At 50.4% G+C, this 13561-nt stretch overlaps 1 protein-coding gene across 4 annotated transcripts in view; it reads right to left on the bottom strand.

Annotated features, from left to right (window-relative positions):
- Positions 1–13561, bottom strand: part of HM13 (histocompatibility minor 13) — a 31288-nt gene that overhangs the window by 4056 nt on the left and 13671 nt on the right. For all 4 annotated transcript variants that reach the window (XM_039498196.1, XM_039498195.1, XM_039498193.1 and 1 more), the window contains exons 7-11: positions 9774–9831; positions 5622–5705; positions 3957–3993; positions 2536–2638; positions 941–1026 (exon numbers count right to left, since the gene is read on the bottom strand). In XM_039498196.1, the coding sequence (XP_039354130.1) occupies positions 941–1026; positions 2536–2638; positions 3957–3993; positions 5622–5705; positions 9774–9831 (368 nt within the window). The remainder of the gene's footprint in view (positions 1–940; positions 1027–2535; positions 2639–3956; positions 3994–5621; positions 5706–9773; positions 9832–13561) is intronic.

Here is a 13561-nt window from a genome sequence, read left to right as displayed (position 1 = left end):
AGTGGGGAAGACGCACAGTAGCATTCCCTGGGCTAGGAGATGGGGAGGGGAAGACTGGTTCCGCTGGCATCCAGCAGGTGAATGACAACTCGCCCCTTTACTCCAACACACTTTTGCCCCCATTCGTTTCTGATCAATTCTGTGTCAGCCCAGTGGGTTCAGGCCAGCTGCCAGACCTGCAGCCACAGGCCCCCTCTGAGCAGACGGAGGTCACAATGCAAGGAGCTCGTGTTTCCATGTGCCAAACTGTCCAAGTTCTCCTGTGACATGTGAGAAGGACGCCAGCTCTGGGGAGGAACTTACAGGGCTCCATTGTGGCTGGGAGGGTACAGGACCCCCATGTCGGGAACAGGCCAGCCAGAAGGTGCTGGAGCCAGACTGAAGGGCGCCTCCAGTTGCTGGCCAGCAGGGCTAGAAGCGCCCCCTCTGCAGAGCTGGGGGTGGGAGTAGCCCAGAGAAGATGGCTACATAGCTAGGACCTGCTCCGGGTGACGATTAAACAGGCCTCGTGGCACCCGTGATGCTGAAGCATGCCATTACCTCTCCAGGCTGGGCTGGCTCTGCTCCCTTCCCCCAGCGTGCACTGCAACAGCTACTGGGTGCTGACGAGCCAGGTGTGCAGGCCCACCCTCTGACTTCACCCCAGCTCAGCGGAAGAGTGAGTCAGAGTTCACGGTGCAGAGCGATACCAGAGGCCTCACCTGTGTCCCAGCCCTGGCGCTCCCACACAGTTACCCAGGAGGAGGGTAGGGACTGGGCTAGAGGAGAAACGCTCCAGGGAAACGTGTATGAACACAGATTCGCTCCCTCCACCCATACACACGCCCACGCGCCCACAGCATGCCCAGATGCACTCGTCCGTTTGCCTGCGCCCCAGCATGGGAACACCTGCACCTTTCAGGCACTCCCAGCTAGGGAGCCGTGCCAGAGGCTGACTTACCTGAACATTTCGGTTATTTCTCCCTTCACCAAGGCCACGAGGAGAGGGAACCCAATGCAGGCAGGGACCAGGTACAGCAGGGCTGGCTGAGGGGGAGGAAAAAGAGGCAATTACTGCATCCAACAGCCGAAAAAACCAACACGGCCTGCAGCAAAGGCCCCTGGGGAGGAACGGGGCTGGCTCGTCTCGGGTCACGGCTGGTCTCAGGCCCCAGATTACGGAGTAAGTCACACACGAGGGAATGCTGGGCATGGCTCAGGGCTAGGGCTCAGCATCAGAGCTTTCCTTTATGCTCCAGAAATCTGTAAGTGGAGTCCCAACATACCCTGGCACCAGGGTAAGAACGTGACCAGAAGTCACACACTCTGGCCCAGCACAGAGCACTTCCAGGAAGGGGTGGGTGACACTTTACAGGTGCTGACTTTCCGATAGCCAAGGTCCCGTCTGCTTGTCTAGCACCCACCTAGATGGGGACTAATGATTTGGGGATACAGCCCCAGAGGAGGAGCGGAGAACCCCCAAGTACTGACCACCCCCACCCCCCCAGAGCAGCCCACTGCCCCAGGCTAGCGGAGTTGTGTGCTGAGGGCACAGCGGCTGCCACGCTCGCCCATAGTTTCCACATCTTGTTCATTCCTTCCTCCCCTGCAGGGGGCAGCTGGGAAGCATTAAAACTAGCCGGGTATTTCTGCTGCGCTTGCACCTGCTCTTGCGATCCACAGACGAGCCCAGGAGAACATGCCGATGCTCCCCGTTACTAAGGAGCAGGCTGTTCTCAGCACCCCAGCAGAGCTCCCCACTGACACGATGGAGTCGCAAGGCCAGGGAGAACCACCCCCCTCCTCCCTCCAGAAGACAGTAAAGTGCAGTTATACTAGAGATGCCTGCAGCAGGCTCCACCTTTAGTGCCTGGGAATCCCAGAGCCAGTTTGCCCAATTTACAATTGGAGACAATTTGTCAATGCACACTTCCCCCGGGAGCTGAAAACCCTGCTGGCCTGGCTGCCTCCTGCGTCACGCTGGCAGGACACACCCTGCAGGAGGAGCTTAGCATCCAGGCTTGCAGATGCATGAGGCTCTGCCGTGCTAGAAGCAGTGAACGGATAGCACTCCGAGGGGCAGGCCCCAGGAACCTTTGCATTTCATGCAGTCTCTCCCCAGCCAGGTGCTCCACTCTGGTACGAAGCGCACACCCCCAATATGAAAAGCCAAAGCGGAGCGGCTGTGTCTAGCATCACTTGCTGCGATGGCATCTCAGGGGGTCACCACACAATCTCAGCTCAGATACAGAGTCGATTCTCTGCCCGCAAGCGGCACTGTCACCCTGATTGTAACGCAGGTCCTGACCAAGCTTCCCCAGCCTGCTGCTGCACGTGGCTGCCTGAGACTCAGGGGTTAGCAGAGCGGTAATGGGCAGGGCACAGAAGACGGGGGATTTGCCAGCCCTTGGTGGCCAGGGACTGCAAACTCCGTGCAGTGGAAGGCATGTTTTACAGATCCTCGCCGCACAAACGCAGGTTGGTCTTGTGGCCAAAACTGCACTTTTGCAGCTCCTCTGACGGCCTGAGGCGAGGCCGGTTGGACAGCAGGCTCACCTGGGCATGTTTGAAGATGTGCATGATGAAGATGGTCAGGCCCAGTCCAAAGATGTATGCCACAAAGCTGGTGTAGAAGTACGTGTGCGTGTTCTTCTTTAAACTACAGGGGAGGGGAGAGTGCAGGATTAACAGGGGCCCTGAGAGTGGCAATCCCCAGACCACTCCAGCTTATGGACTTTGGGAGCTGTATCAGGACAGATCTGGAGCTGGCCTACAATCTAGTGGCAACACATCCACACAGGAGACTGACATCCAGGCTGGCAGAGACCGTCGGCACCATTGCTCCTGAGCAGCCCCTCCTGCCTGTGCTCAGAGTGGTGCAGAGGATCTGGTGAGAGCACAGTCCAGTCCTGGAGGGGAGGTTGCCATGACACGAGGTCTCTGGAAGGATCCTGGAACCCCCAGTCCTTACCCAATAAACACAAGAAGTGCCCGGCAGCCGTACCCCATTCACGTGAGTGAGGAAGCTGCAATGAGAAGCCCTCCAACAAGGGAGCAGCTCTTCACCTGCATCTCCCTGCACCCATTCCCCGGCTGGGCAGCTGTTTTACTGCAGGTCAGGCCGGGGCAGCAGCTGCAGGCAGAAGCACCCACAGCACTTCCAGTCCTGCACAAAGCCAGCACAGATCCATGATCCATATGGCAAGTGGAGCGTTTGAGCAGGAGTGGGAACCTGAGGGAGGCATGTTCAGCAGCCCATCTTCCAAGGGCCGCAAGGTGAGCACTGGGAACTAGAGTCCCAGAGGCAGGCCGAACGCCATGTGGGAAGGCCCTGCTTTCCCTACACATGTGAAAACAGCCCTGGCAACAGATGCGCACAGACAATGGGTCACGCGTCCGGAGAAGTGCTTCTTGGGTGTGACAGGACAACTCCCAGCTTCCCACTGGCCTACACCATCGGCAACAGTGGCCCTGAGCGCTCCTCTTCCCGTCTCCATGTGCCCAACCACACGCTGCTGCCTCGCTTCCACTTCTCCCAGCTCCTCCACAGCTGTCTCCTCTTTGCTCTTCCTCCAGTCCCAGCATGTGCGGGATGCTGCTCTCACGCGCACAAACGCAGCAGTTTCCAGGGTCAAACAACATGACAGGGCCCCAGTCATTTCATGGCCCAGATCACAAGTGACCGCCCCCTGCCCATGGACTTTCCCCAGCCTAGCTCACAGACCTGATCTTTCTGGGCTTGTTCAGCATCAGGCTCTTTTCACTCACAATGGCTGCTGCCTTCTCCTTTGTTCTGCTGCTTTCTAGACTAACCCCGTGGCCTCCTGTCAAAGCTTCCCCATCTCAAGGCTCAGCAAGAGACAGCTGGCCACCCTGGCCTTCCTCGTCTAGCTCAGCAAAGCACTCTGGGGCAACTTACACAAACGCAGTGCAAAACAAAGCTGTCCTGTAGACATGCTCCTAGAGGCACAGCTCACCTGATGTCAAAACGCAGCAGCAGAGCAATGAAGATCCCTGAGGGGCAGAAAAACAGAGTTAGAGAACGGGATGGAGAGATCGCCTATCTGACAGCTGGTGCCCAATGCAGAGTGAGGAGATGATTTTGTACTTGGCCACAGCCACAAACCACAGCACCCCCTTGTGGCTGAATTCAATATTGGTCCAGTTCTAGCGAAACAATTCCTGACTCCCTTGGTATTGTAAAGCAGTGGTTCTCAACCAAGGCACGTGTACCCTGGGGGTACACGGAGGTCTTCCAGGGGGTACGTCAACTCATCTTCGCTAGATAAAAAGCGCTAGCAAAGTCAGTACAAACTAAAATTTCATACAATAACTTGTTTATACTGCTCTACATACGGAAATGTAAGTACAGTATTTATATTCCAAATGATTTGATAATTCTATGGTCACAATGAGAAAGCCAGCCATTTCTCAGTAATAGTGGCTGAGACCACTTTTGTATCCTTATGGCTGATTTTGTAAGCAGGTAGTTTAAATGAGGTGCAGCTTGGGGGTATTCAAGACAAATCCCACTCCTGAAAGGGGTACAGTGCTCTGGACAGGTTGAGAGCCCCTGCTGCTGAGCACCCAACCCCAACCCCTCGCTGCAAAGGGAAACGGCAGGAGGGAGAGGCACTGAAGCTCAGGGGAGTAAATACAGGGGCACTATGCTGGGGCACAGGGCAGAGCAAGCCACGAGAGGGAATGCATCTGAACCCACATGCTCACCCCACTTCCCTTCAAACAAGTGGTCCCTAGCCTGGAATTCAAACTGGTGACCAAGTGCTGCTGTCTCCATCACCATGCTGGGCAGCACACGAGCACATGCCTTAAGGAACATTTCCCCGGCTCTAACAGGAAGGGAGGCCTGACGTACCTGCCGCACACTAGAGCTAGATTACACGACAAGGCCCAGCACATCTGTGAGCACCACTAGCTGTGCTGCCAGAAGCCCTCCCCTTCAGAGAACACTTTTCAGTCTAAAATGCTTCTAAGCCCATCTGCTCCCACCAGTCCCTTCCCTAGGGGCCCACGGTAGCAGTCGGGGGGGAAAGGGATCTCCTGAGAGTCCAAACCCTGAGAGGGGGGCGGCAGCATATCCCTGCATCAGCGCTCCCAACGAGCGCAGCCCAGGCCAGCCAGCTCCAGCTCCCAGCTGACTTGAAGAGCTCCCGGCAGCCCCAGGCTGCGAGCCTGCAGCAGGCGCTATATGAATGCATGTAACGGAGCCATCTGGCGCTAGGATTGGCAATGGCCTTGCTGCAGATCAGCATGGCAAACAAACTCCACAGCTATCATGACAGCACCAATGCCAACACCTGGCTTCCCTCTACAACCTTTCCCATATGCCTTCCCCTCTCCTTGCTCCCTTTCCTGCTCCCAGCTTCAGGCTCCCCAAAAGCCAAGGGCTTCTCCAATCTCCCTTTAACAGCCTCCATTCTGGGCTCCCCCCACTTCAGAACCACGAGACTTTGTCCTCACCCAGCTCTTATGCAGAGGATTCCTTGGTGACCTGCAGCCATTCAGCTGGATTTGTAGTATACACTCCACACCCAGGCCCCAGCAGGCCAGAGTCCAGGCACCAAAATCGTATCCTTGGTTGAGTAACACTTTCTATTAACACACCTTCCATTCATCTTTACCTGGAATTACGACATCTCCAAGACCCAACATGGCAAAGTTGTCAGCCTCCAGCCCCTTCTCCAGCAGATCCTGGGGGAAAACCACTGGAAAAGCAGAGAGGGAGCATTACACAGGAGAAGAGCTCAGGTTTAAAAGCACAAACCCAAGCTGATGCTTTGGCTGGAGATTAGCAGCAGGTGTGCATAAGTACAGGGATGGAAAGATCTACAGGTGAGAGCTCTCTCTCCAAACTCAATCTATTCTTATTGCCACAAAGCTGCATCAACATACTGCATATCCCCCCACTGCAGGCCCTGGAAAGCAAGGGAACAAGGAGATAAATCATTCAAATCCCATTCACATGACACGCTTGCGAGCCAACACCCACAGCAGGTGAATGGGGAGACACATGCCCCATCTACATGCAATTCTTCTGTGCACGACGGCTGGGCTCCTCCCGGTGAGCTGGGGAAGCAGCGGTATTAGGACATTCAGAGCTTCCTTTGGTGAGGCTGTCTTGACTTCCCCCATCTCACAGGCAGCAGTGCTGTGTGGCGCCAACTTGGGGGAAGATCACATTGAGAGGGCAAAGAAAGAGTGAGGTGGGAAGCCTCCAGGCATCCTGCTCTGGGTCCCCCAGCTGGAGATGAGTCCAATAGTCCTGCTCAGGTGGTTTGCAGAAGCTGCCGTCTCTGGAGAGGAGCCGATAGTTTCAGTTCAAGACATTTCACAAGTTGAGCTGTCCCATCTCTCTACCCGGTATTAGAAGCAGGGGAGGACATGGCGGGAGGGGGCAGGGAGATGGGTAAGAAGGCGGCGGATGGAGCATCATGAACAGCCTGTAGCCATCCAGGCCACAGGGGGCCAACAGTTCAGAGTGACCCGTGCCCAAGATGCGATAGGAATGCATGGCAGGGTTGTCTGGAGTGGGTGGGCTGTTTAGCTAAAGGAACCCAAAGAAACAGGCGACTCAGGGAAAAGGTGCAGTATGGTTCTTTCACTATATGTGAAAGCAGAGAAAAAAATCTGGTAAAAATCTGATATGAATCCAACAGTCCCACAGACTCACTACAGAAATTCCCTGCGTGTCTAATAAGAGCATAGCAGTAGGAATATAGTACTGACCACCTGACCAGGATGGTGATGGTGACTCTCGGAGATTCAAGAGGCTACAAAAACAGAAACCCCAATAATAATGGGGATTTCAGCTAACCCCGTATTGACTGGGAACACATCACCTCAGGACAGGATGCAGAGATCAAATTTCTAGCAGCTAGTTCTGGAACGCACAAGGGGAGGGGCAATTCTTGATTTAGTCCTAAGCAGCGCACATGGTCTGGTCCAAGAGGTGAACTGCTCAGTAACAGCAACCAGAACATCCTTAGAGCGGGGGGAACACACCACAGTAGCATTTCACTTCAAAAAGAGGAACTGCACGAAAATGATCAGGCTAGTTACATGGAAATTAAAAAGAACAGTCACAAGAGTGAAATGCCTGCAAGCTGCATGGAAACTTTTTAAAAGATACTGTAATAGGAGGCTCAAAATATATAAAACTAAATAAACGAAAAAAGTAAGAGAGCCAAAATACGCCACCATGGCTAAACAATAAAAAGACCTCCTTTAAAAACTGCAAGTCCAATCTTACTGAGGAAAATAGAAAGGAGTGTAAACTCTGGCAAGTCAGGCATAATTGGGCAGGCCAAAAAATAATTAAAAAAGCAACTAGCAAAAGAGAGACAAACTAACAGCAAATTTTTTTTTTAAGTACATCAGAGGCAATAAGTCTGCCAAGCATCCAGTGGAGCCAGTGGATGATCAAAGTACTAAAGGAGCACTCAAGAGAAGCTAAATGAATCCTTTGCATCAGTCTTCACTGCCAAAGGTGCGAGCGAGATTCCCACACGTGAGTCATTCTTTTTAGGTGACAAATCTGAGGAACTGATGTCTGGAGGAACTGGAGGTGTCACTAGAGGAGGTTTTGGAACAAACTGATAAATTAAACAGTCATAAGTCACCAGGACCAGATGGTATTCACCCAAGAGTTCTGAAGTAATTCAAAGGTGAAACTGCAGAACTACTAATTGTGGTACGTAATGTATTGTTTAAATCAGCCTCTGTACCAGATGACTGGAGGATAGCTAATGTCATGCCAATTTTTTAAAAAGACCACAGCAGCAATCCTGGCAATTACAGAAGTTAAGCTCACCTGGTCAATACCAGGCAAATTGGTTGCAACTATAGTAAAGAACAGAATGATCAGACACAGAGATGAACACAATATGTTGGGAAAGAGTCACAGCTTTTGTAAAGAGAAATCATGCCTCAATCAATTAGAATTCTTTGAGCGGGTCAAATTTGTGGACAAGTCTACATGCATCTGATGAAGTGGGTATTTACCCATGAAAGTTTATCCTTCAAAACGTCTGTTAGTCTATAAGGTGCCACAGGACTCTGTTGCTTTTTACAGATCCAGACTAACACGGCCACCCCTCTGATACTTGACACCATGCAAGGCACTGCATTTAGCCGTATGGAGTGGAAATCCATCAACCTCATGAAGAAACTTGCACAAGGACAGACAGATATCATCTTCCTTTCCAAATGCAAACGGATGGACATCATACCAAATGGACTGAAGGTGAAAAATCCATTGCTATCAACATACTGCACAGACCACAGTGAGAGATTATGCCATACTCTATCAAAGAAACTGAGGAACCACCTGATCAGCAACCTATACAGCAAACAGGAAAACATCAAAAAAAGAGCTCTCCAACCTGGAGACTCATAAAATAACAACCTTCCACACAAACAGACTTTACTAAAATAAGACAGGAGATCTACATTACAGATTTCACCTCTCTACAAAGGAAAAAGGACTGTAAACTGTCTAAACTCCTACCTGCCACATGGGGCCACAACAGTGGTACCTCAACTCACCCAGCAAAATCTGGAGACTAAGAGGGATTCTATGAGACAAGTGTGCCCTTGTTGCCAAGAAGGCCAATGGCATATTGGGCTGCATTAGTAGAAGCATTGCCAGCAGATCGAGGGAAGTGATTATTCCCCTCTATTCAGCACTGGTGAGGCCACATCTGGAGTATTGTGTCCAGTTTTGGGCCCCCCACTACAGAAAGGACATGGACAAATTGGAGAGTGTCCAGCGGAAGGCAATGAAAATGATTAGGGGGCTGAGGCACATGATTTATGAGGGGAGGCTGAGGGAACTGGGATTATTTAATCTGCAGAAGAGAATCGTGAGGGGGAATTTGATAGCAGCCTTCAACTACCTGAAAGGGCGGGGAGGGGGTTCCAAAGACGATGGAGCTAGACTGTTCTCAGTGGTAGCAGATGACAGAACAAGGAGCAACGGTCTCAAGTTGCAGTGGGGGAGGTTTAGGTTGGATATTAGGAAACACTATTTCACTAGGAGGGTGGTGAAGCACTGGAATGTGTTACCTAGGGAAGTGGTGGAATCTCCATCCTTAGAGGTTTTTAAGGCCCGGCTTGACAAAGCCCTGGCTGGGATGATTTAGTTGGGGATTGGACTAGATACCTCCTGAGGTCTCTTCCAACCCTGATATTCTAAGATTCTATTCCAGCTTTACATGCAAATCCCCATGCAGCCTGAACTGTGGTGCAGCTACCAACACCCCAGAATACTTCAGATTCCATGGCTTCAGGTGCTTTTCAGATCCCGTGTCTGATGCACCTGCCTTGTTCAGTGGCTGTTGAAACTCACTTCATACTTCTGAGGTGACCCTGAGTCCCCATGATTTCCAGCTTAAAGGCTTTGTATTGACCCCCTTCACTGGCTGGGCCAGGTCTCTGCAGATATTCCCGCCCCATCATCAGAGACCTGAATGCCCACATCCAATGCTACCCTGCCTGGCAGGTGTATTGTACTTCATGGTGTGCCAGTGACAGGACACGCTGGAACAGATCTAGAGCAAATGGCTGCGAGAGGATCCAAATTCCTCATGGGCAGAGTGTAAGCAGGAGTAGGATTCCAACTCCGAGAGAAGGAGCCCAGGAAAGAATCCACTCATGAACAGGGGCATGCACAATAGAATGTAAAACAAGCCAGGTGGAGCGCAGAGCCCAGGCAGTGAGGGTGATGGGCAGGAGACAGGACAGGTCCTCCCAGAAAGCAGGAAAGATCTACTCACGTTTTATTGGTGCCTCAAATGATTTGGCAACAGTCACCATCACGTTGGTGCCAAAAACCTAGGAGCAAACAGTCCAAAGTGAAAACAGAGGCCCAAGTAATAACGAAAGAAGCCATTCTATTACAGCGGCCCAGCTGCAGCTACCACCACCAGAGCCAGTTGTGGTCACAGCAGAGCTGAGCTCCCGCCAGGCACAGAATCACAATATTCAGTTGAGTGTGAAGCCAGAGTAACAGGAGTGCAGCAACTCTCCCAAAAGGGCCTTATTTCTGGAGTTTAAAGTACTCGCTCTCCATACACCCACATCATATCTTGTTTGAAAGATTATTTTAGGTACATTTAGATGAAGGATTATGTGGAACTGTCAAGTGGTGCCATAAGCTTGTACGCAAGGTGAAACAATGGTACACAAAATGAGAAAGTCATTTTTTGGATGTTCTAGAAACACTAACATGACTATGACTGGAGTGGTTACTGTTTAGATTAATTTCAACACCTTATTATGGTGTTTATTGGTGAAAACTACCAAACAGCAATGTATTAAAAGATCTGTATTGGTTTTGAACGGGTGTTTTTTCCAGAAGTTATGCTATTCAGCATGTGGCAAAAGTGGTGAAGATCAACATTTTGCAATACAGTAACATGAACCATTTTCACATCACATGAGATACTTTGACAATTAAAAATACAAGTAATGGGATGGAGAGGGATAGCTCAGTGGTTTGAGCACTGGCCTGCTAAACCCAAGGCTGTGAGTTCAATCCTTGAGGAGACCATTTGGGAACTGGTTTAAAAATCTGTCTGGGGATTGGTTGTGCTTTAAGCAGAGGGTTGGACTAGATGACCTCCTAAGGTCCCTTCCAACCCTATGATTAGAAGTTTTCCTAAATTTTTAATTGAAGTTTGCTGACCAGTTTCACGCTGAAGGTTGGGAACCAGTAACAGTAGAGTGCATGCCCATAGTTTGCCCTGCACAGTGGGGAGGTATAAGCCTAATGCTTTTCCATTTGTAAATACAAAGTCGCATTTAGCCTGCCTGGTCGAAGGTTTTTAATTTGCAGTTGCCTATGCATGGGCATGCAGTACTAGCCTTTGAAATATTCTAGCAACTAGCTTTTTAATTCAGTGACACTTTATGCACAGGTCAGTATTGGTGTTAAAGATGACAATACACAGCTTCATATTATGAATATACAAAAGCTTCTAACAAGAAGTAGTGATGACAAACCTCACAAACAAGTCCTTTCCTCTGCACTGAAGGGAGATGAAGAGCATGTTACAGCTCTTACCAACCATGTGAACAATAATATGACAAACCCACTTGACCCTGTATCACACCTAGAGCAACATTTCTCAAATGTGGCCACCAGGGGCTTTTCTTGCAGTCACAGCTTCTTGGGTGGTGATTTGGGGGTTGGGGAGGAAAGGAGCAGCCCCTCCCCTGGGGCTGCCAGGAGGGGTTGAGGCTTGCCCCCTTTGGAGCCACAAACACCGGAGGAGCAGACATCCGGTGTGAGTTTCCCATCTTCCCAGTGCAGTGGGGCTCAGGCTTCTGGCTTCAGCCCTGGCGTGGCGGGCGGCAGGCTCCGGCCACGTGGCACCGGGATCCTGCCACGGGCTCTGACCATGGGGCTTTGGCTACTCAGCAGTAGGCTCCATCCCTTGCCTGCAGGACTCCATCCCCAGACTCACCACCCCATCATTGCCCCTGCTGCCTCCCTACCCACCTCCTCATCCAAGGCTTAATTTGCTCCCCAGCTTGCCAGGGCTGAATAAGTCTGCTGTGAAAAGTGATATTTGTTAATATCAGTTTTCACTGCCTTGCAGCCAGCTAACTGGTCTGTTAATATAACTTTTCACAGCAGCAAACATACAAATCACTTTTCACAGAAGCAGACTTACTAGCTAGCAAGTCTAAAAAATGCAGCGAAAAAAGCAAAAGAAACAACAATAAAAAAAAAGACAAGAACATACAAAGCACCTTATTTGTGTTTCTATTCTGTTTAGGGTCCAGTAAAGAATAGAGACACAACTGTACGTTATTTTTATTATTAAGTTTGCAAAAAAATGTACATAATAAATTACAATGATTTGGACATAGAAACGTGCAGATTTGTTTTTCCTAAAGTCAATTAAGTATTTTAAGAAAAATTGTCGAGCAGCCACCAGCAAAAGTTAGTGGCCGCACTCTGAAGCGCCAAAATTTTTTTTTGTGAGAACACCTGATCTAGAGGTGCTTACCAACATAGCTACCGGACTACATGTAACCTCACATGTAAAAAAGTCTCTACTGAAAACAGCAGATGTTGGTGAAGAACAAACAGATTCATGAGAGGTGCACTTGATTCTAACGAGACCCGTAGCTTCTTCAGCCCAGTCAAGAAATCTGGCATCAAAACATTTGCTGACATGGCCAAGATGACCAAATTTAAGTCTGGCCAGGGAGGGATAATCACAGCTGCAACCAGTCCAGAAAATGTTTTCCATGGAGCCCTGTCCTTAGCAAGGTGCAGAGATATTTCAATGGCAACTGTTCTTAGTCACCCAATAGGACCTGTACCTATGTCCCTCTTCCACACTGATACAACGAAAAGAACAGACAAAGATGAATTAGGACATCAACTGGAAGCTCAAGATGGAAGAATCAGTAAGTTAAGAGCGTGCAACAGAGAAACCACAGTGTACATCAGAAGTGCCATGGCTGCCATAGAAATGATGGCACATTCCAATTCCACACCTTCGATGAACTGGCTGCTGAGTACTTGAGGCAGGTCCAAAAAGGATCTGACAAAGCTAATTCTGCCATCGAAGTCTTTGACAGATACAACAACAGTAACTCTGTGAAAACTGCAGAAAGACAACACCGGACAGGAACTAAGGAGGGATGCAAGAAAGAGCAGGCGATTGATGGATGCCCTGTGCCTCCAAGGAAGAAGTTTCTAAGGCCTTGTCTACACTAAAAGTTTTGTCAGCATAAGGTAAGCTGCTTTAATTAAAATCACTGTTGCATGCTCTCACTAGCTCCTTGTGTCGGCAGAGTCCATCCACACTAACAGCTCTCGCATGGACACAGACAGCAGTGCACTATGGGTAGCTATCCCACCGTGCAAGAGGCCACGTGGTGCTTTGGGAAGGGTTTGCAATGCCTCGGTATATTGTTAGCCGCTTTTTCAACTGCAGAGTCTGTGTGTATGTGCGCGTGCGGGGAGAAGAGTGGTATGTCTTTGACGGGGAAGACAGCAGGCTGACTGACCTATCCTGAGGCAGGGGGAGAGGGACACCCCCCCGCCCCCATCATCCCCTGGCACTGCTTGGAGTCTGCACAGCAGCTCTCCCGACAGCCCACACTGCCTGCCTGCCTATGGCTCTGTGACTCCCTGAGCTCTCCCACAGCCTCCTCAGCTGCCAGGAGCCATCTTGAGCAGCTCTGTAGCTCTCCGTGCTGAGAAATGGCAAAGCTGCACAGCAGTCCCCTGCATTAAGCAGGATGCCTGCCGCTGTCATTTCTAGTGCAGGGGAAAAAAATCTGTGCATTAAATGTTGTTCCCCAAACAGAGCAGCACACTGGGCTGTCAGATACTTCCTGGGAGGGAGAACAGACAAGCCGTAATGTCTGCAGCAAGGAGTGAGCAGAGCTGTCTGAGGGGCATTGTGGGAAAGAAAGCCAGAAAACAAACAGCAGTGTCTAAATTGACACTTTGTTGCTTTAACTTTGCCGCAAAAAGCTTTATACCTCTTGTTGAGGTGGTTTTATATGGTCGGCAAAATAGCAGAGGTTTGCCAGCAAA

Source organism: Mauremys reevesii, linkage group 13, assembly GCF_016161935.1.
Source record: "Mauremys reevesii isolate NIE-2019 linkage group 13, ASM1616193v1, whole genome shotgun sequence".
Taxonomy (NCBI): domain Eukaryota; kingdom Metazoa; phylum Chordata; order Testudines; family Geoemydidae; genus Mauremys; species Mauremys reevesii.
Note: the sequence above shows the minus strand (reverse complement) of the source record. Positions and strands in the feature narration are given on the sequence as shown.